We start from the raw sequence: 22735 nt of genomic DNA on the forward strand, positions 1-22735 counted from the left end.
GTGCTGAGTGGATTCATCTTCAGTTGTAGTTTTACAAGACTCTCATTGACACTGTTGGTTTCTAAAATCTGGTGAACTGCATTCACTAACTGCTAACTAGAAAGAAGTGTATGAGTCACTGACATAATTCATATGATTTTAGATAACTTATAATGTACACAGGGATCTGAGATCATAAAAAGAAATATCAAACAGTAAATTCAGACTGTTATCAAGTAAACAGTATGTTATCGTTACCAAGACATTAAACCATAAATAAGAGTGACAGTTTCCTTGACTACCCTATAGCATACTCAAATCACTTATGTGTCATTAGCCCACTGGATGCTACTTTGCTCCTCTCTGTTATGCCTCTGATCTGACATCTTATTACTGTGGAGAGTTGACACAGCATGCACAGTAACATTGAGCACATAACAGCCACATAGCAGAGATAGCACTCCAGTCTGACTAGCACTGGAGGCACTAGATATTTTCAAGCAACCTTTCCATGACTACAGAAGCAAAAGTTGCTTTTCATAACTGGCATTCTTTGCATTTTGACACTCACAGCTGCAGTTTGTTAGTATGACTACTTCTTTCAGAATAAGTGATAGTAACAAACAAGAGATTAGATTTAAATTATTTATTTATTGAGTACCCAATCACAGCAGAAGTCATATCAATGCACTGGTGGTCTGGTTCAAATGTTTATAAGTAAGGAAACTGAGGAAACTGAGATTTGTCTGTGGAAAAAAAGTATTTTATGCATAAATGGATGTGTAATGAATTCCAAGCCTTACAGTACACCACAATTAAATGTGTCAACTGCAACTGAATGCTCTTGCAAGTAATGCCAAGTCAGAATTCTGCTTGGTCTTGATGTGTACAAGCATACAGGCACTCATGCCAACCTTACACAGGCTGCCAAGTCAACTCCACCCCCGCCCCCACCCCCTGTCCGTGTTCTCATCAGGAGAGTAAGCATAGACATGCAATCTGTATGTTTGCATATGCATGAGAAAGTTTCATTTAATCCTAGATTCATTTTACTGCATTTTAAAGAGCCCCAGAGAATCACCAGAAGGACACAAGAACATCCAATAAATGGTATGGACCCCACAAGTTTTGATTTCAACCTCAGAGGAGTAACAGAAGACTTTCTCTTTACTGCAGTTTGCATGAAGTCCATTGATAAATAAAAGCTATTCCTCATAACTTTACTGTCTATGGCTTTTTTTTTAAAGGTATTCTTAATTTCAAATGAAAATACATGTGACTGATACACATGTACACAAACACACTTAGTCTTACCTACCTGTGCAGAAGCCTGTATAGCTGCCATGCAGATCTCTCAGAGTACCATTCCAAGTAAAGTGATTCTGGCCATAAACAGACATTGTAACTGCTTCCACTGATTTCTGTTAACAGCTGCCCTGTTTGTCTGGTTATTTATTTGTCAGTCTAATCCACATACGCTGGGATCTAAATGAAAAGATGGGAAATAAAAAGAGATTCTTTCCCTTCCTTTCTTGTTTTCTCCTCTGACTTGGTGTTAGTGTGAAGGAAACTTAGTGTGGTGTGCACTACTGGAGGTAGAGGGTGTGGAGTTAGTAGCACTCATAAGCGCCTGATTGGGTGCCCTTGTGCCCTTCTGTCTTTTGACTGCTGTTGGTTAGTAGCCTAAATGTGAAACAACACACCAGTATGTGCAAGAGGACAGGTGGGGTGAATTTATATAGTGTGTGTGTGTGTGTGTGTGTGTGTGCACATGTGTTTGTACCTGCATTACTTATACATGCTGATTTTCCACACTCACACTGAGTGCGTGACTGACACCTCTGTCTCTGGAGAGAGGTGGGGAGATGATCATTACATATATATATATATATGTGTGTGTGTGTGTGTGTGTGTGCGTGTGTGTGTGTGTGTGTGTGTGTGTGTGTGTGTGTGTGTATACATTTTTGCTTTACTTTTTTTTATCATTATTTTTAGACATTTGAATAAAATTTCCTATACATGCTGCACGCTTTTCATTCAAACCATTCAAGACCCTTGGATAAATTTGTTGCTAGAGCTTTCAAGGTTTTTCTTCCAAAGGCGTTTTAATTGATCTCACACTCTCAACATTAGATTTCAGGATTGTAGCCTTTACCTTCTGGGCTTTTAGGATTGCATGTCTTACTTGGTCTGTTCCTCATTTTTCTGTGGTTATATTTTTTACACCAGGCTTTAGGGTTAAAGGTTGTTCAAGCTGAATTTGTTGTTTCTTTTCAGCATGATATTTTCTTACTCGTTCCCTTGTTTGTTCCCTTATATAAGCCCATCATTTCCGGTCTTTCACTCAAGTTCCTTCTCTGACTTCTTTCTTTCTGTTGTGTTTCTCTGCAGCTTTGAGTGAGCAGTCTTACCCAGGATGGCATTACCTTGGCCTACAGTAACACTGTGAGATTTCTTGGAGTCATTTGTGATCAGGATATGTACTTCAGTGCGCACATTAAATAAATTTGTAGGACTTTCTTCCCTTGTGCATTTCTTCTATGCACAATATCTCTAACATTAGAAACATCCTTCAGTAATGCTGAAAAACTAGTTCGTATGTTTATTATTTCTAGGCTGGACTACAGTGGTCCCTCGCTAAAACGCGGTCTCCCTTCTCGCTGTTTCACGGATTTTTTTGTGCAATTTTGCATGCTTTTTTTTTTTTTTTTGTACATCGCATTGTGTTCTGCGTCCTGATTGGCTGTAGACCATTGTGAATCAATCTCGTGGCGTGTCTCCTGTACAGTACAGAATGCATTCAGCTTTTCAAATTTACATAAATCTTCGATCGTTAGCAGTGCGACTCTGAAGTGCTGTACTGTATGTTTGTAATTTTTCTCCCCAACAAACAACAACAATGTCGACGAAACATTTTGCATCGTCAAAGGCAACCGCAGGCGCCTTTGGTTTCATTCTATAATACTGGACTTATTTTTCTACGAAGTTTTGAACTTTGAGAGTGTTTAAACAAGAGAGAAAAGTGTGAAAATGTTCTTGCCTGTCTGAGAAAACTGTATAAAGTGTGCAGTGAGGGGTTTTACAGCCTTAAAACATATATAATAATTGTAAAAAATAAAGTTGGATACTTCGCGGACTTCACCTATTGCAAGTTATTTTTTAGAACGTAACTGCCGCGATAAACGAGGGACCACTGTACTGTAATTCGTTATTATCAGGATGCCCTAAAAACTCCCTAAAAAGCCTTGAGAGCATTACAAGTAATGTGTTACTGTAATCTGATTACTTTTTCAAGTAACGTGTAAAGTAAGGGATTACTATTGCAAAAAAGGTAATTTGATTACTGTTACTTTCCCGTAAGCACGCTGCATTACTGCGTTACTAAAACCGTGATTTTTTTGCGAGAGTGTTCCATGACAGTGACGTAAGCGAGTGTGACTTTCGTGGCAACAGCTGTGTGCAGATCAACAATGGATAATATATCGAGTGCGGGAGAGAGTATGACTGTGCAGCTTTTAAAGAGTGGAAGTACTGACCTTACTTTGAGTTTGATTCAGTAAAAGGTGACAAAAACATTAGCGTCCGCTGTTCACTGCATGGGAAGAAAACTTCTTTTTACAGCAAAAAACCCCCTAAACTTCCAAGCAAGCACCGACAGCTGCCACGGGAATGTGAAATTCACAGAGAAACTGCCTGATCCTTCCACTGACCGCTACGACACACCTGCACCAGGGCAAATTTCCGCCTGCCCCACTCTTGCTATACAGGTGAAAATAGAGCAACAGGGGCGCTGAGTCTTTGATTTTATTTATTTTTTGCTGTGTTTTACGTGTATCTATTTGAAAAAGTGTGTGTAAACACAAAAGGACCAACACATTGTGCAGAGGAATGGTTTATTTGAAGAGTTTCAGTCAGGTTTCAGAGCTCATCACAGCACAGAAACAGCTTTAGTGAAGGTTACAAATAGGGCTGGGCGATATGACCCAAAATTTATATCTCGATATTTTTTAGCTGGATGGCGATATAAGATATATATCTCGATATATTTTTTAAAGCCATAAAGTAAGAACAAAAAGAGAGTTCTTAGTCAAAGCTGTGTCCCAGATGTCACACAGGCACTTTTATTAACATAGAGCATAGATGTACATAAAATTTACTCAAAAATAAATTATGAGCATTTATTAAATAATAACGCTCCATAAATAAAAGAAAACAATGTTGTTTTTCTGCATAACAAAAAGCTCACAATTGTGCAGTCAAAATGTAAACTAAAAGACGCTGAGCACAATAACAAAGACAGATTTCACAGCTGCTCTGTTCCCAACTTGTACTGCGTGACTGACAGCCTGGAGTTTGAAATCTGCTTCGCAACCATGTCTCTTAACAAGTGCCATTTATGGTCCTTATACACAGTAAGGTAATATTACGTTGAAGCACAGTACGTATCACTCCGCAAGGCTCAGCTGTAATGCTCCGACAAACCATCAAGCGGTGCAGCTCCGTAGCTTACCAAAGTCGTACTAAAACATTTTTTGACAGATTGCTGAGCGCCGTGTTCTACATAAAATCGGTTCGCGGCCATCAAGCACAACCCGAATTCATACATAAGGCGCGCTGTCAACATTTGAGAAAATGAAAGGATTTTAGTCCGTGCAGCACCTCTGGGCTGCATGGCATTAGCGTGGTTAGCTCGTTAGCGTGGTTAGCTAGCCGTCCAGTAACTCGTTAACGGAGATTTGCCGTGTCCATCTTGTCGCTTCCTGCAGGTGAAGCGATGGGGGAGGAGGGGGAGTTGTGTTCAGTGAAGGAGAGGCGAGTCCGAGTAACGTTGCGAAAAGACGAAAGTGGACGAAAGAGAGGGAAACTTGCGGCTCCACAAGTATAATTATAACGTAACATAGACTATATCGATATAAAGGATATTGTCACATCTTATATCTCGTATAAAAATATATCGATATTTTTTAAAAACTCGATATATCGCCCAGCTCTAGTTACAAATGATCTTCTTATGGCCTCTGACAGTGGACTCATCTCTGTGCTTGTCCTGCTAGACCTTAGTGCAGCATTCGATACTGTTGACCATAATATCCTATTAGAGCGATTAGAACATGCTGTAGGTATTACAGGTATTGCACTGCAGTGGTTTGTATCATATCTATCTAATAGACTCCAATTTGTGCATGTAAATGGAGAGTCCTCTTCACACACTGAGGTTAATTATGGAGTTCCACAGGGTTCAGTGCTAGGACCAATTCTGTTTACATTATACATGCTTCCCTTAGGCAGCATCATTAGAAGGCATAGCATACATTTTCACTGCTATGCTGATGACACCCAGCTCTATCTGTCCATGAAGCCAGATAACACACACCAATTAGTTAAACTGCAGGAAGGTCTTAAAGACATAAAGACCTGGATGGCCGCTAACTTTCTGCTTCTTAATTCAGATAAAACTGAGGTTATTGTACTCGGCCCTGAAAATCTTAGAAATATGGTGTCTAACCAGATACTTACTCTGGACGGCATTACCTTGGCCTCCAGTAACGCTGTGAGGAACCTTGGAGTCATTTTTGACCAGGATATGTCCTTCAACGCACATATTAAACAAATATGTAAGACTGCTTTCTTCCATTTGCGCAACATCTCTAAAATTAGAAATATCCTGTCTCAGAGTGACGCTGAAAAACTAGTTCATGCATTTATTACTTCCAGGCTGGACTACTGTAATTCATTATTATCAGGATGTCCAAAAAACTCACTGAAAAGCCGTCAGTTAATCCAAAATGCTGCAGCAAGAGTACTGACAGGGACTAGAAAGAGAGAGCATATTTCTCCTGTTTTGGCTTCCCTTCATTGGCTTCCTGTTAAGTCCAGAATTGAATTCAAAATCCTGCTCCTCACATACAAGGTCTTAAATAATCAGGCCCCATCTTATCTTAATGACCTTGTAGTACCATATCACCCTATTAGAGCACTTTGCTCTTGCTGTGCAGGCCTACTTGTTGTTCCTAGAGTATTTAAAAGTAGAATGGGAGGCAGAGCCTTCAGTTTTCAGGCCCCTCTTCTGTGGAACCAGCTTCCAGTTTGGATTCGGGAGACAGACACTATCTCTACTTTTAAGATTAGGCTTAAAACTTTCCTTTTTGCTAAAGCATATAGTTAGGGCTGGACCAGGTGACCCTGAATCCTCCCTTAGTTATGCTGCAATAGACGTAGGCTGCCGGGGGATTCCCATGATGCATTGAGTTTTTCCTTTCCAGTCACCTTTCTCACTCACTATGTATTAATAGACCTCTCTGCATTGAATCATATCTGTTATTAACTTCTGTCTCTCTTCCACAGCATGTCTTTATCCTGTCTTCCTTCTCTCACCCCAACCGGTCGCAGCAGATGGCCGCCCCTCCCTGAGCCTGGTTCTGCCGGAGGTTTCTTCCTGTTAAAAGGGAGTTTTTCCTTCCCAATGTCGCCAAAGTGCTTGCTCATAGGGGGTCATATGATTGTTGGGTTTTCTCTGTATCTATGAAGCGCCTTGAGGCAACTTTTGTTGTGATTTGGCGCTATATAAATAAAATTGAATTGAATTGAATTGAAAAAACCATTTTATTTTATATGCTGGAATATGCAGAAAAAAGGTTTAAATGTTAAACAAATTTCTTCCAGTCAGAGAATGTTGCATATCATTTAATGTTTGCTTCACGCATAAAGTTAAAAGATTAAAACTAATAAAACTAGTTTCAAAAAGAAACTTTTTCATTTGATTACATTTTATATGATGGATTATACAAAAAAAATAGAATTGGGCTGAAAGATCTATTGCTTTTTTACCTATTCAGGTTGTAAATAATTTTTTTAATAAGTAACTAAGTAACTAATTACTTTTGGGGGGAAGTAATCAGTAATTAGTTACTGATTACTTTTTTCAAGTAACTTGACCAACACTGCTTGAGAGTACTGACAGGGACTAGAAAGACAGAGCATGCTTCAATGCCGGTTATGTGTCAAAATAGAGATATGTGAGTTTCGTTCACCCTCAGTCACTTCTTGGCTACATGCTAGCAGGAGGCCAGGTGAAGACAGACCTAGCTAACGTTCTAGTCGTGAGGTAATGGCCCACACCAACATCTGGGAAACATCTTCAATGTTTTCTGGGATTCGGTGAATAGATATTTTAACTTAACGGAAGGGGATCTGTAGAAGGGGGATCTCGGTGGACTTGAGGTGAGTGAGAGGTGCAGCTACCTGGCTGTACATCGCGTTCCAAGTTATTATGCACATTGTGTTTAAGTGTCATAAAGATTAAATAAGTTGTTTTTCAATTAAACTCATGGATGGAATTGTGTCTCAGGGATTTGTGGATCACTGAATTAATCTCGGAGACCTGTGATCATGAGTTTGACAGGTGAGCTCAATTAAAGGAAAAACTACTAAAGAAGGATGTTCCACATTATTAAGCAGACCACCATTTTCAAGCAATATGAGTAAGAAAAAGGATCTCTCTGCTGTTGCATGAAATAGTTGAATGCCTTGGACACATAACCAAAACCAGAGATATTTCACGAAAACTTAAGCGTGATCACCATAATGTTAAGAGATTTGTGGCTGAGTCAGAGCACACACGGGTGATGCACAACAAGAAGAATGGTTAATTGATTCAGGAGCGTCAAAACACATGACATGGAATAAAGAAGCTCTACAAAACTACCAAGAGTTTTCAGAACCACAAACAGTGAAACTCGGTGATGGCAGAGTAGTTGAGGCTTTAGGTCTGGGCAACATAACAATGAAAATGTCATTCAGAGTTAGTAATGGAAAAGATGTCACAATGTATGATGTGCTGTATGTTCCCAAATTATCAATGAACCTTTTCTCAGTGGGAGCTGCTGCCAAGAAGGGAAACACAGTGAAGTTCAAAAGGACTCATTGCTACATAAGAGGAAAGAATGGAGCTCTCCATGGAATGGGAACACAAAGATCTGACGGATTGTATCAGCTGGATATTGAGGGAAACTGCACAACCTGTCATGGAGCGTCAACTGCTTCAGTTCCAGCAAGTATGTGGCATCAGCGTCTAGGTCACACTACAAATCTGAAAAAGGTCAAAAACTTGGTAAAAGGAGTTAGCTTTACAAATGAAGAGGAGGACATTTTTTGTGAAGCTTGTGTTGAGGGCAAATTATCAAGAAAACCTTACAAATCAGTGGGAGAAATACGAACAAAACGCAAGTTGCAATTAGTGCATAGTGACGTTTGTGGTCCTTTTCAAACTGAGTCACTTGGAGGAAAAAAGTACTTTGTGACTTTCATTGATGACTACTCCAGATGTTGTAAAGTGTATTTCATAAGAGAAAAAACAGAAGTCCTGAGCAAGTTCAAAGAGTTTGAAAGAATCTTCTCAAATGAATGTGGACAGGGAGTAATAAGACTCAGAACTGACAATGGTGGGGAATACACATCTAAAGAGTTTCAAGAATATTTGAAAGCTCAAGGCATCCACCATGAAATGACTGTACCACACACACCACAGCAAAATGGTGTTGCAGAAAGAAAAAACAGAACTCTAGTGGAATCAGCTAGAAGCATGCTATCACATGCAAAGTTGCCAAACACATTCTGGGCAGAAGCTGTTGCTACTGCAGCTTACACACAGAATATGCTCCCAACATCTGCTTTAAAGAACGAAACACCCTATCAGAGATGGTATGAAAAAAAACCAGACATTAGCCATATGAAAGTATTTGGTTGCGTTGCTTATGCTCATGTTCCAGACACAGAGAGAAAGAAGCTGGACAAAAAGGCAGTGAAAGTTCGTTTCCTGGGTGTGGCGGGGCGTGGCCTGCGGTGCCGTGCAGAGGAGGCGGACGCACCTGCACGGCATCCGCAATCACGCCCCGCCGAATTAAATATTGTACTGGGTCCTGTGGTTGGGTTGTTGGTGTTATGTTGAGCTGGAAGCGGGAGAGCTGCAGCTCTGAGTGCGAATGTACAGCAACCGTGTAGGGATTAATAAAAGCATCAAAATGCCACTGGGCCTGCCGTGGTCGTTTACATTGGTGCCGAAACCCAGGAGGCAGCACGGCGGGTCCATATCGGAGCCAGGGAATGGAGGAGCTGGCCCAGAGGGTGGCCGAAATGGCGGCCGCCCAGCGGGAGCAGGCGGCGGAGGTGCGTCGCCAGCAGGAAGAGCTGCAGGACCAGTCCGAGCGGCACCTGGAAAGGATTGGGGAGCTGGCGGCGCTGCTCTGGGCCTGGGCGCCACCCCCACAGGTGTGTCCCGAGGACAGTGAAGCGGTGGAGGAGCCGCGTGAGGCACCTCAGCAGCCGGAGGTGGCAGACGAGGCGCGCGGGGATCTGCGCCTGCCGGAGGAGGGGGAACAGCCAGGTGAAGGGCTGCTCCTGCCGGGAGTGGTGGATGAGCCGCTCCAACCGGAGGCGGCAGACGAGGTGCGCGAGGGTCTGCGCCGGTTGGAGAAAGAGGAGCTGCACGAGGGGCTGCTCGAGCCGGGAGTGGCGGCGGAGGGAGCAGTAGTGACGGAGGAGTCGCGCTATGGGCTGCTCCAGCAGGGAGCGACAGCGGTGACGGAGGGGCCGCGCAAGGAGCTGGAGGTCCCAGTGCCAGGGGAGCTTGCTCGAGTGGAACTGGCGAGCGAGGCGGGCGCCACGCTTGAGATCGCCGTGCTCGCCAGACCGGCCTCACCACCACCAGAGGCCTGTACACGCCACACCTCTGCCCAGCCACCTGTGAGCTGGGGCTCACGCTTGTGCCGGCCGCGCCGGGTGCACCTGTCACGTGTCCGACTTCCGAACCAGCTTTGCCTGCGCCGCTGGATTCGCGGGCGGCCGCCTGAACTCGCACCTCCCCGTCGCTTGGCCGGGGCCTGGGGGTGCCAGCTGTCCGGGCTGATTCCCTCTCCCACTGGCGGTGGGGGAGTAGGTTCGGCCGGATGGCTCCCCGGCCTCAATCGGGCGATGGGGGTATGTGGTGGGGCGTGGTCTGCGGTGCCGTGCAGGGAGGGCGGACGCACCTGCACGGCATCCTTAATCACGCCCGCCTAGTTAAAAACACGGGGACTGAGGGGTTTGGGGGTGTTGTGGTGTGGTGAGATGTAAATAAAGATGACTCTGAACGTTGCTCCGTGGTCCCGCCGTGTCTTATTCACGCCACACTGGGAAATGCAACCAATGCAAAAGGCTACCGACTGTGGGATGAGGAAAAAGGAAAAATACTGATTCGACGAGATGTGGTCTTCAATGAAACAGAGTTTAAATGCAAACAAAGTGAAAAAGATCTCGGTTTGGGGAATGAGGTGACACTACACACGGGTGAAAGACAAACAAGTACTGAGGAGACTGTCACCAGTGAGGCTGCAAAAGGAGATCAGCGGATCAGAAGACCTCCAAAGAGATATGGATTTGAGGAGTTTGCTGATGCAGCTACAGTTGATCATTATGCAAACATCTGTTGTGTCACAGAACCAAATACACTAGAAGAGGCTATGTCAAATCCAAATGCAAAGGAGTGGAAAGAAGCAGCTGATTTGGAATATGAGTCACTGCTAGAAAATGGCACATGGGATTTAGTGGATCTACCAAAGGATCGCAAAGCAGTTGGATCAAAATGGGTCTTTAAAGTTAAGCATCACAGTGATGGACAAGTGGAAAGATACAAGTGCAGACTTGTTGCCAAAGGCTATTCACAGATTTATGGTGCAGACTATGATGAAACATTCTCTCCAGTTGTACGATTTGGTTCAATTCGTACATTGTTGTCATTTGCTGTGCAAAACAATCTAAATGTGCATCAAATGGATGTTGTGACTGCATTCTTGAATGGACACCTGGAAGAGGAAATCTACATGGAGCAGCCAGAGGGTTACATCAAACCTGGGCAGGAACATCTAGTGTGCAAACTAAACAAGTCAATATATGGACTGAAGCAGTCTCCACGTTGCTGGAGCTTTTACAGAGTTCATGAAAAGTATTGGTTTTACACAGAGTACTTCAGATCAGTGTGTGTTTGTTAGAACAGGTCAGGAGTTGGAAATATTGGCTGTGTATGTTGATGATCTGATTTTGATTACAGAATCAGCAGAGAGCATGAAGACCTTAAAGGACACTCTGAAGAAACACTACAAAATGAAGGACATGGGTGAGCTATCCTACATTCTGGGCATCTCAGTGGTCCAAGACAAGGACAAAAACCATGTTATGCTTCATCAGAGGCAGTATATTGAAAACATACTACAAAAGTATGGAATGGACAGTGCCAATCCAGTAGCATCTCCAGCTGACACAAATGTCAAATTAAGAAAGAGTGATGATGTCAGTCAACCTGTAAACCCAAGCATGTATCAGTCAATGGTTGGAAGTTTATTGTATGCTGCCATGGCCACACGACCAGATATTGCACAAGCAGTGAGTGTGGTGTCAAGGTTCAATGCAAATCCAAACACTACACACCTGACAGCTGTGAAAAGAATCCTGAGATATTTGAAAGGAACTCTAAACATGGGGCTCAAATATCAAAGAACAGAAACAGGAACCTTGGTTGGGTATTCAGATGCTGATGGGGCAGGTGATCAGGACGATCGACGTTCTACAACTGGAAACATCTTTCTACTTGCAGGAGGTGCAGTCAGTTGGCTTAGCAAGAAACAAGCAACAGTTGCACTTTCAACTTCAGAGGCTGAGTATATTGCTTTGAGCCAAGCTGCACAAGAAGGAGTTTGGTTAAGACGACTACTAACTGAGCTTGGAATGGAAACCACAGCAACAGTGATCCTGGAGGACAATCAAGGAGCAATTGCAATCGCAAAAAATCCAGTCGATCATGCAAGAACAAAGCACATAGACATTCGTTACCACTACATTCGTGAATGTGTGCAAAATGGACAAATCCAGCTGAAGTACTGCTGTACAGAAAACATGAAGGCTGATATGTTAACCAAACCGCTGCCTAGACAAAAATTTGAGTATCTCAGAGGGAAGATTGGACTGTGTTCAGTTTAAAAGGGTTATCATATGCTTAACATGCCTATACTATGCTTATGTTAAGATAGTGAGCATTTAACTGTAATGAAGAATAATAGTTTTGTCTAAGATGGACACAGTACATTTTTTGTGTGAGTTCAAAACAAAAGAGAAAATGTTTATTTTCTAGTAACACCGTGATATAGGTGCATAATGTTGTTTTTTGAAAGAAATAAGCAATGGCAGTCAAGTAAGTGAACTCCATGGTAAAATTAAGTGGGAGTGTTGTAATAGTAATTTTACAATGTATGTTGAAGAGATATTACTGCCCTCTGTTGGTGTGTCTGTGCATCACAAGCAATAAAAGGTGTTCGTTAAAAACATCAATGAGTGCAGTGCAACCCTGGATGGTCAAGATGGATGCAGTGGTGGATGGTTGGTGGACAGCCACCATGTCCCAACAAGGCTGTGACGTCAGCAAGGAGGTGGTGGAGTCTTGTTTTGGGCCGGAATCACAGGGAGAGAGCTGGTCGGCCCCTTTAGGGTCCCTGAAGGTGTGAAAAGGACCTCTGCAAAGTATGTGGAGTTTCTGACTGACCACTTTCTTACACGATAGAAAAAGAAGAACTGTGCTTTCTGCAGCAAAATCACCTTCATGCAAGACAATGCACCATCTCATGCTACAAGGAATGCCTCTGTATCATTGGCTGCTATCAGCATAAAAGGAGAGGAACTCATGGTGTGGCCCTCATCCTCCCCTGACCCCAGTCCTATTGAGAACCTTTGGAGCATCCTCAAGCAAAAGGTCTATGAGGGTGGGAGGCAGTTCACATCCAAACAGCAGCTCTGGGAGGATATTCTGACATCCTGCAAAGACATTCAAGCAGACACTTTCCAAAAACTCACAAGTTCCATGGATGCAAGAATTGTGAAACTGCTATCAATAAAGGGTTCCTATGTTAATATGTAACTTGACCTGTTAAGATGCTTTTGATTGAAATGGCTTTTGATTTCACTAAAATTGATCTACTAATGCTGCAAATTTGACAAATAGCCATTTTCAATTCTCTATAACCTATAAAATGTTTTGACACTCTGTGTTCGTAATAATTTGGAACAGTGCATTTTAAGTTTTTTATTTTTGAAAAACATACTGTTTTCATTGGGAGGTTTGTTCAGTAACATTTGACTTATACTCTAACGGTTGATGACTCGAAAAATATGCTGACTGTCATTTGAATGGACTATTTAGGAAAATCAGAGAAAAATATCATTTGCATAATAATGTGGAACGCAGTGTAGTTCCAAGTGAAGCAACAGTAAAATATTTGCAAGTCCGAGAAAACGTTGAAAATGTTTCTAGCACATTGGTCTACAAATGACACATCATGGGGTCGGGATGAATGTGAACAGGTGCAGTAGAGGTAGACACTGGTGTTGGAGTGGTACTCTCCCAGCGGTCCAGGCCACATTCAAAGCTGCAACCCTGTGCCTTCTTCTCACATTGTTTCATTCTGGCAGAACAAAATTATGATGTAGGCGACCGTAAATAATTAGCAATTAAGCTGGTATTTGAGGAATGGCGTCACCCACTAGATTGAGCCGAGCAGCCTTTTCTTAGATGGACAGACCAGAGGAATATCACTTACCTGTGGACCACAAAACAACTAAATGCCCGCCAGGTTTGATGGTCACTGTGTTTTTGTAGCTTTTAACTTTTTCCATCTCATACTGTCCAGGTTCTCTGAATATCAAGTCGGATGCTCTCTCCCGCCAATTCGCCACAAACACCGATCACTCACAAGGGGAGACCATCTTACCCGCCACCTGCAGGGAGGGTTTAATTTCCTGGGATGTGGAGAAGACAATTCGCCAGGCCCTCCAGGATGAACCTGATCCTGGCACTGGTTCACCTGACTGCTGTTTTGTCCCCTCCTCAGCCCATTCCACAGTAATCAACTGGATCAACACTGCTAAGTTCGCCTGTCACCCCGGCGTAGGTAGGACCATTTCATTATTAAAATGGTACTTCTGGTGGGAGGCCCTGGAAAGGGATGCCCTTTGTTATTTCTTTTAGTGTTATTTCAGTTACTACATTATATATGTAGTATGACGATGTCTAAGCTGAAAAAGAAATGGGGGAGAAAACTGGAAAAAATATAGCATGTGGCGGCTTGTACCATCTGTGCTAGGAGTAAGAACAGAACTCAACAACCGGCAGGATTCCTTCAACTTTTAACTATTCCCCATTGCCCCTGGTCTCACATAGCCATAGATTTTGTCACTGGTTTACCTGTCTCTTCTGGGAACTGTCATTTTGTCCATATTCGACAGGTTTTCAAAGGCTGCTCATTTCGTCACCCATGACAAACTCCCTTCAGCCCTTCAGACTACTAAGCTCCTGGTTAACCATGTCTTCAGGCTTCATGGCATCCCTTTGGAGATTGTTTCGGAACAGGGATCACAGTTCACCTCGCATGTCTGGAAGGCCTTCTGCACTACTCTGGGAGCCAAGGTCAGTCTCAGTTCTGGATACCATCCGTAGTCCAATGGCCAGACAGAGAGGCTCAACCAGGAGCTGGAGTCTAACCTCCACTGCCTAACCACTTACATCCCAGCGACATGGTCCTCTCATCTACCTTGGATAGAGTATGCACACAACACCCTCATATCTTCTGCAACTGGCTTGTCTCCCTAGGGTATCAGCCACCCCTATTTCCTGAGGAAGAGGCTGACCTCGCCATTCCCTCAGTCCAGCACCATCTCCAGCATTGCCACCGCGCCTGGGCTTAGACTCGGAAGGCGTTACTCAAAGCCACTAATCATCAATACCACTATGCCAATTGGCTAACAGGTATACTCCAAGGCAGCTAAGGATATTCCTCTGAAGGCACTCTCTCGCAAGCTTGCTCCCCACTACATCGGTCCTTACAAGGTTAAGTCCATAATCAGTCATTCGGCTGTCAAGCTTAAACTTCCTGCTACCATGTGCATCCAACCGACATTCCATGTCTCCCAGCTCGGACCAGTGCACTCCAGTCCCTTATATCGTACTATTGCCTTCCGTGTTTGAATCTGGTCTTGGGTCCAAATCATTGCACCAACCTCCGGGCCCCTGTGACAGCTTAAAACTTTACTTTTTGACAAAGCTAATAGTTAGAGGTGGATCAGGTGACCCTGAATCCTCCCTTGGTTATGCTGCAATAGACTTTATGCTGCTGGGGGGTTCCCATGATCCAATGAATGTTTCTCCTTCTCTCACCCATTTTCACTAACCGTGTCTTTATACACCCCTCTCAATTTAATTATGAGTTATTATTAATCTCTGGCTCGCTTCCACAGTAAGTATTTTGTCTTGTCTTGCTCCCCTCACCCCCAAACGCTGCGGCAGACAACCAGCCCTCACTGAGCATGGGTCTGCCGGAGAGAGTTCTTCCTTCACACAAGTACTTGCTCATAGGGAGTCTTCCAATTGCCAGAGTTTCTTTGTATTATTGTAGGGTCTTTACCTTCCAATGTCAAGTTCCTCGAGATGACTGTTGTTGTGATTTCTCTCTATATAAATAAAACTAAAAAAATTGAAACGATTTGTGTCTTAGATTTGAAGGCGCTCCTATATGTTTACAATGGTGATGTATAGTTTTTAGCCTCTATGGACTGTGGCGTACACAGAGAGAGCAGTGAAAGTTGTGCTGTCCCCAGCGATGTGCTATACAGAAGTTGATATTTATCCTGGCGAGGGCAGGAAACAAAAAGAAAGTTGTATATATATGAAATGATACATGTTTACAATAATTGGGATATTCTTTTGTCACAGCAGTTGAAATGATGTAGAAATAATGTTATAATGAAATACCACATGAACCTCACTGTCACTGCAGCTGAAATAATACATATAATAATAAAAAAGCAACATGAATGTAACAATAATAGCAGTATTAATGTCATAAACTAATGGAATGATCACCGAGCACTGTAAAGGTTCAACAGGTTTATTTACAGGATTTTGCAAGGTCAAAGGCAATAACAAAGTGGAGGGTCAGGTGTTAAGAGTTCTAGCAACAGCGGTCTGATATTGCAGGCTGTTTAGTACACACACACACACACACACACACAACAGGGTTCACGGGAGTCAGACTTCATAGCAACAAAAAAAACACTGATGAGGAGCAGGTCAGTCATCACAGCTGATTGCCAGCAGGTGCTGGCAAAATTCAGTTGTGGTTGCTTTAAAGTCAAAGCAACCACAACTGAATTTTTAAAAGGAAATAAAATATTAATGAAAGAGCAGATAGCTCTTCACCAGAGAGACATATTTTATTATAAAGAGTATTTACACGTGGCTGTGAGCTGAATCAGTGTGTGCTCAATAAGTGGTCTAGAGGATGGCCAAGAATATCTATGATGCCTAACAGTTTGTTCAGTGATGGCCTCGCCACCATTTGACAGCCAATCACAGAGCCAGCCTTCCTGTGGCTAGTTAATCAGCAAACTCCAGCAGTTAATCAGCAAACACTGTGCTCACCAACTGCCTGATAAAAAGCCTCCAGGATTTTGCTGTACATATTGAAAGAGCTCCCTTTCTTGTACACAACCTCTGTGATGGTCTTCTAATTCAGCCTGTCCTCGATGTTGACGACAAAAGTTGTGTTCTATCAATCAGCAAATGGTTAAAATCACCCATAAAAGCACTAAAACGCTTGGTGAGCTGGCACGTCTCACGTCACACATTACCAGTGCATCAGATGATAGCTGAATGTAAAAATGAACAACAGAGCAGACTAGGGTTTAGAAAGTGGGCGGTAAAATGTGTTTGGTTAGGAGCTCCTAATAACTGAAATACTTGGTTCAACAATGCCATTGACTTCTTTGAGAAATACATAAAAGGGTAAATGTGGTTGATTTCATTTTTTTACAGGAGTTAAAAAGAGTTAAAATGGCTAAAACAACTAAAAACGTCCCTCTTCATATGCTGTACTGATAAACCTAAAAAGAGACACAAATGAAGGGAGGCTGGTAGCAAATAACTGGGTTTGCATTGCAAAGGGTGATAAGAAGCTGAGTGACTGTCCAGACTGAGAAGCTGCGGTTACTGGTCTGAGAATATTACTGGGTTCCAGTGGAAGGGGTGGGCCAGAAGGAAAGGAGAGCAGGGCCTGGAGGCACTGCAAGAGGGAGGAGAGAGTTATTTCAGGAGGGGAATATCAGCAAGTCCGCCTTGAATAACTAACTAGATCAAAGGATGGCTAAAGCACATTTGCGTTGGAGACTACGATCTGGCAGTGAGGTGGTGGCAGAGCTGGATATTTGTAGACTCTTGATTACTGCAGTTGGTGAGGCTCTGCTCCAGTTCGTGGCACCTGTCTCCAGTACTTCAACCAAAGAGCTACACACACACTCACCAGAGTGACTGAGTGACTGTGTGTGTGTACGTGTGTGTGGTCAAATAATCAGTTTTTAGTTGCGAGGTTTGCTCACCCTGGGAATACAATGGGGGCACAACTGTGCTACATCAGGACTATGACATGACTGACGGAGTAGATCGCACCCATTGGAGACATTGTGATTCCAACAGACATGATACAATATGCTTCAGAAGCACATCTACACTCTGCCTCACTAAAAATAGTGTTCGACTTTACTGTCACATATCATCTTACTATACTGATATATGCATATACCCTATCTCCTATTTAAGTAAAGGCCATTCTGAATGAAACCTTCGACTGATATTGTCACACATACAGCGATTATTCACATCTATATGTTTTGTTTTGTTTTAAACAGTCATTAAAACCCAGTTCTTTTAATTTTTGTATTCATTATTCCTGCAAAGGTTCTCCAGTTGTGTTGTTTCACACATCACTCATATGTAACTTCACAGCCACCAAAATTTGTATGAGAATTTTGTCACCATTAAATACACTATGAAGACTGCCCAGAAAACTGCCTGTGGGTGATGTTTGCTAGTCGAAATTAATGAAATTTCTGTATCTATAACTTTAAGTGTTTATACATTTTAAACTTTCAACAATGTGTTAAAACAATAGACTGTTGTTTATAAATCCCTGAGTGAACTATGAATGTTGTGTACTGTAATAAGACTTGCTTGTTATTAAGTTGCTACATTATGTGAAGCACTTTGTAATGTGGCTTTAGGAAGTGCTCTCTCTATAAACACTGCTATTTTATTATCAGTTCTGATTGTAATCAGTTTGATGGACAGTTAAATTGGATAATCTACTTAAGCAGGAAGAGACATTCTGACTTTACAGGTGTAAATAATTCTTTGTGGCTTTCTTTTTGACCCCAGTCACAGAAAACAGAACCAGTCAACTCCAATCAGAAACATAACAGAAGAACGAGTAACAGAGATCAAAGAGTAATGCTGGCGGAAAATTGTTCATTGGAGATAAATTATCTGAATTTCAGGAGCGGGACAACCGGAAGGGGGGTGCATGGAGGTGGGTCTATATATGACCCCTCCAACACTACAAGCTGTTCATTCTTGTTTTCATATGGGGATCTGCCCAGTCCCAGGAGCCGCCACCAGTACCCTTACTGGCCTTCCCCAAACTGCAGCCTCAATTCACGCTTAAGCCATCTACCCTTATCTACTAGAAATGCTGTCAAACCTAAAATGAGGATGTGGTCCCAGCTAGTTTACTGATAAAAATATTTTGGTCAAAAATGTCCAACAAACTGGGCTTTCTTATTTGTGCTCTATCAGCTGTAATTCCAAACAGACTTGGCAGCAGATTAGCGCAAAACTTGAAAACATTTATGCATTTTCATCAACTGAATATGTGTAAATCCCTGTGATGCAGTTTCTGCTGCTGTGGCCCTGCTGCATGGCTTACTCCTGTAGTGTTAGTTAGATACAGCTCAACAGGCTGCTTTTATAAAACATATTAGTTCAGCAGAGACTCTGTATAGCATTTAAATTATACTGTAAGTCAACATCAGTGTAACCCTGGGACTTCCAACCTGAATATAACCTGTTCCGGGTTCTGTGTTCAGCATAAGTTGCTATAGTGATCTAGCAAGATAAAAAGAGAGCAACCTTTGTAACTCTGAAAACTGACTTTAAGCTGAACATATTTCTCTGACCCATTAACCGCACTTTGTAATACACCACCAATATTTGCTAATCATCCATCTTCTTAACTCAGTGCGCCCCAGGACAGCTGTGGCTACAATGTAGCTTGCCATCACCAGTGTGTGAATGTGTGTTTGAATGGGTGGATGACTGGATGTGTAAAGCGCTTTGGGGTCCTTAGGGACTAGTAAAGCGCTATATAAATACAGACCATTTTTTACCATTTAACTGCTTTAAGATTTATTTCCTACTCTAATGTAATAGTATAGTCAAGTTTTATGGTCTTATGGCATTACAGGAAACAATGTAAGGTCACCAAAACTGAATATGACTTCATGGAAATCTAACTAGTACATTTTAAGAATTAAAGGATGGACAGATTGATGAAGAACATTTCCTAGGAACATATCCAGCACTTTTTGCAGATGAAATGTGCCACATGAACATATGAGATTCAAGGACCATTTTTAAAAAAAACACCTTTAGTCAGTCTGACAGTCTGGCTCAATTCAGTGGTTGATAAACTTTGATTTATATTGGACCAACTTCTTGTAAAAGACTACATGTTATGGGCTTGTACATTCCCATCTGTCATCACACTGCAGTGGAGAAAACCTTTTGGTGCTTTTTGTCTTAACTTTATCATGTTATGTTTGAGTTTTCAGTGGTCTAGGTTACTGAAATAGAGAATCATACAGTTGAATGCTTGTCATCTCCGAGACTTAACAGAACATCATCTTGGCATGTGAACCACGCTCTGGTCTTGTCTCATGTTGCCTCATGACTCAACAGGTACACGTCTCAAGTTTCAGTCAGAAAAGTTAGATTAATGATAGGTAAATATGGGGATAAGTGCAGTGATTATTAGAGTAGGATTTAAAAGCTGTAAACACAATGCATGAATTTCAGGAGCTGCATGACATGATAGATTACACCTAAAGTTAAAGCAGTGCGTAGACATCCAAAAGAATTGTGTCATGAACAAATATCCCCATGTTTACAGTAGGATGTAATACCACAAGTTCTTTCCATGTGTTTAAAATATTTATAATGGAAAAACATAGTGTCCTACTGGTTTCCAATACTTCTCACTGTGCTAAAGTTACCCAGCAGTAAAAATAATTCCTTCCAGTGAACTCAGTTCAGGTTAACAGGGTTGCTTAGTGACAATGTTTCTCACCAAATAGTTCCTATACTGTATGGAGCCGTAAGACGGAGACTAAGTGCTACCACTGACTTTCAGTATCTAGCATTCTCAGTAAAAGTAAAATATCTCAGTTAACAAGAATATAAAAGGTACAGATGGACACATTTATTTAGATGAACTTATTATTTATTTTTGTTCAGAGTAAAGCGTCATGGTATATTAACAGACATGTTTACTTATCTGAGAATTAAAATGCTTCTGTACTAGTGTAAGCATTTTTCAGGTCCTGTTTTATTGTCCAACAGTCCAGGAGGAAGGACAGAGGTGACACTGCCTAAAATAGCCTTTGGTGTAACTCAGTCCTGGGTGAAAATACCCCACTTCATCACTTGAACTGGATCCCTTTTCAAGTTGCTCAGATAAAACGGTGTGTGTGCCAGCTCTGACAGTTGAGAACACAGACTGAACCAAAGGTGTGTATCTGTATCCAGCCATTTAAAAAAATGACTAATAACGTTCACCTCAGATGTCCAGTACAATGTGCATTTTAAACTGGTCTGGATTGATATAGCTGACAGGGGTTGAACATGTTGCCAGTTTTCTAATATATGTCTAAAGGTGCTATTGACATGAAATTGTAATTGTATGTAAAAAAGAATTCTTAAAAAAAAATTTTTTTGCAAAAGATCCCCCCCAGCAGAGAAGGCCAGAAAGAGACACAAGACGAAATAGAGCAGCAGTAGCTGCAGGCCTTAAACACACTGAGCCTGCCAATTGATGTCAATTAAATATGACATGTGGCATAACTACATTATCGGTTTTCCATTAAAGCCCAACTACAGCTGAATTTTATTATTTTAGACATAGAATTTACATTTTTTATTAGAGCTATTTTTGATTGAAATGACTCCGAAGTTCAATATGATAAGCTATCATACCTTTAAGCATTAAAGGGCAGAAAATGTGATCACACAGCTGAACCTCTTAAGTAACTTTAACAACTTTTGAATAGCTTTTGGGTGCATGATGGCATCTGTCTGACTGGGATAGTGTGCGGCTCAGTACTTCCTGTTGATTACCTCTTATTTAAGTATTACTGTGCTGATAACCACAAACATCAACACAAAGAGCAAGATAGCTAGTAAAAACGAGAGAAAGCTTTCCAGCAGTATAGAAAGTCCACGTTACATTGTTGAGTGTCCCTTTTAACTATTTTACCATCTCATTATAATTTGGAGACAAGTTCTCACTCATTTTAGAATAGAATAGATTTCCCTTGGTGCACAGAGGACAGTTATCCAAAGGGACAGCAACTTTAACCTCACTGAAAACAATTATGTGTGCAACAGGAACAGGAGGAGCACATAAAAGAAGGAGAATATGCAGGAATAGGTTTCGTCTTTCTCTACTCGAGTAGAGGTTGATTACTTTATTAATAATTTTACATTTGCACTGCGTACAACTCTGGACACTGTAGCGCCTCTGAAAAAGTAGGCTTTTGTCACTTCTTCAAAAAGTTTAACTCCCAGGTTGAAAGTGAGTATTAAGCTGCTGTCTGGGAAGCTGCTCTTCTGGCATATACAGCTTTCCGTCAGTACAGAGCGTGTGATATGAGCTTGCATTGACACGCAGGCTAGCTCAGTCAAACATGGCTGAATTAGCACTTTCCAAAAGGCATGAAACCCAAGCCTCTCTCCGGGGATACAGTGCACTTCTAAAATACACAAGCAAACTTTGAGTCTTTGGTCTAATTGTTCCTTTGTTGTTTAACAGCGCTTTCTTAGCTAAAGTTAATAGGAGCAGTACAGAGCAGTATTTGGATAAGTAATATTATATATGGTAATGTTGAATATAAAACATTATAAATTAATTCAAATGTGTGTGGAAAGGTTTGATTTCTATTTATACATGACTGTGTGCAGAAACCTAAATGTGATTTGTACATGTTATAAGAATCCATTAAAAAAATTCAGCTTTTGAAAATTAACATTGTTTTATTAGGATGGTCTTTTGCTTTATGTAAGATATGTAAGTAGGCATAGTGACCTCTCTTCACTTCATGTATCATTTACACTGTGCTCCGCCTTATGCTATTTCAAGGTCTGGGTGCTTGTGCCACCTTCTGGTACATAGCCTGTACAGTTACCAAGACAAAATGATTTTCACCATATCATTACATTTACATTACATTTTATATGTCGGAGTGACCTTGAGAATGGCCTCACACATGTATGTGTAGTGTATGCTTTGTCGATTTCTCCTCAGTTTTAACCATGTCTAACCTTATATTTTTTCTTGTACACTTTCTGAAATGCTAGGTCTGTACACAGTGCTGGATGTTGATAAGGAGGTCAAAGTGAATCGCCACCTTATCGTGGTAAGGGGTTTGTGTGCCCCAGTGATCCCAGGGGCTATGTTGTCGGAGGGCTTTTGCTTTGCCCCCTAACCCTACCCCCATCTTATCTCACTAAATTAAATACTATATCAGAAAATATCAATAAATTAGATTAAAAATAAAATATTAAAAGAAGGAGAAAATA

General features: G+C 41.7%; 2 protein-coding genes across 2 annotated transcripts in view; both read right to left on the bottom strand.

Moving 5' to 3' along the window:
• Nucleotides 1-1520, bottom strand: part of agbl1 (AGBL carboxypeptidase 1) — a 104454-nt gene extending 102934 nt beyond the window's left edge. The window contains exon 1 of the mRNA XM_085462731.1: nt 1298-1520. Coding sequence (XP_085318857.1) covers nt 1298-1379 — 82 coding nt within the window. The 5' untranslated portion in view covers nt 1380-1520. The remainder of the gene's footprint in view (nt 1-1297) is intronic.
• Nucleotides 1521-6889: 5369 nt separating this feature from the next.
• dnajc24 (DnaJ (Hsp40) homolog, subfamily C, member 24) overlaps nt 6890-22735 on the bottom strand; it is a 412088-nt gene continuing 396242 nt past the window's right edge. Inside the window, exon 6 of the transcript XR_014921296.1 lies at nt 6890-6923. The gene's annotated coding sequence lies outside the window, so the exon portion shown is untranslated. The remainder of the gene's footprint in view (nt 6924-22735) is intronic.

This window comes from Copadichromis virginalis, linkage group LG7 (assembly GCF_057382275.1).
Source record: "Copadichromis virginalis isolate Kocher_CV1m ecotype Utaka linkage group LG7, C_Virginalis_male_GT1.1, whole genome shotgun sequence".
NCBI lineage: Eukaryota > Metazoa > Chordata > Actinopteri > Cichliformes > Cichlidae > Copadichromis > Copadichromis virginalis.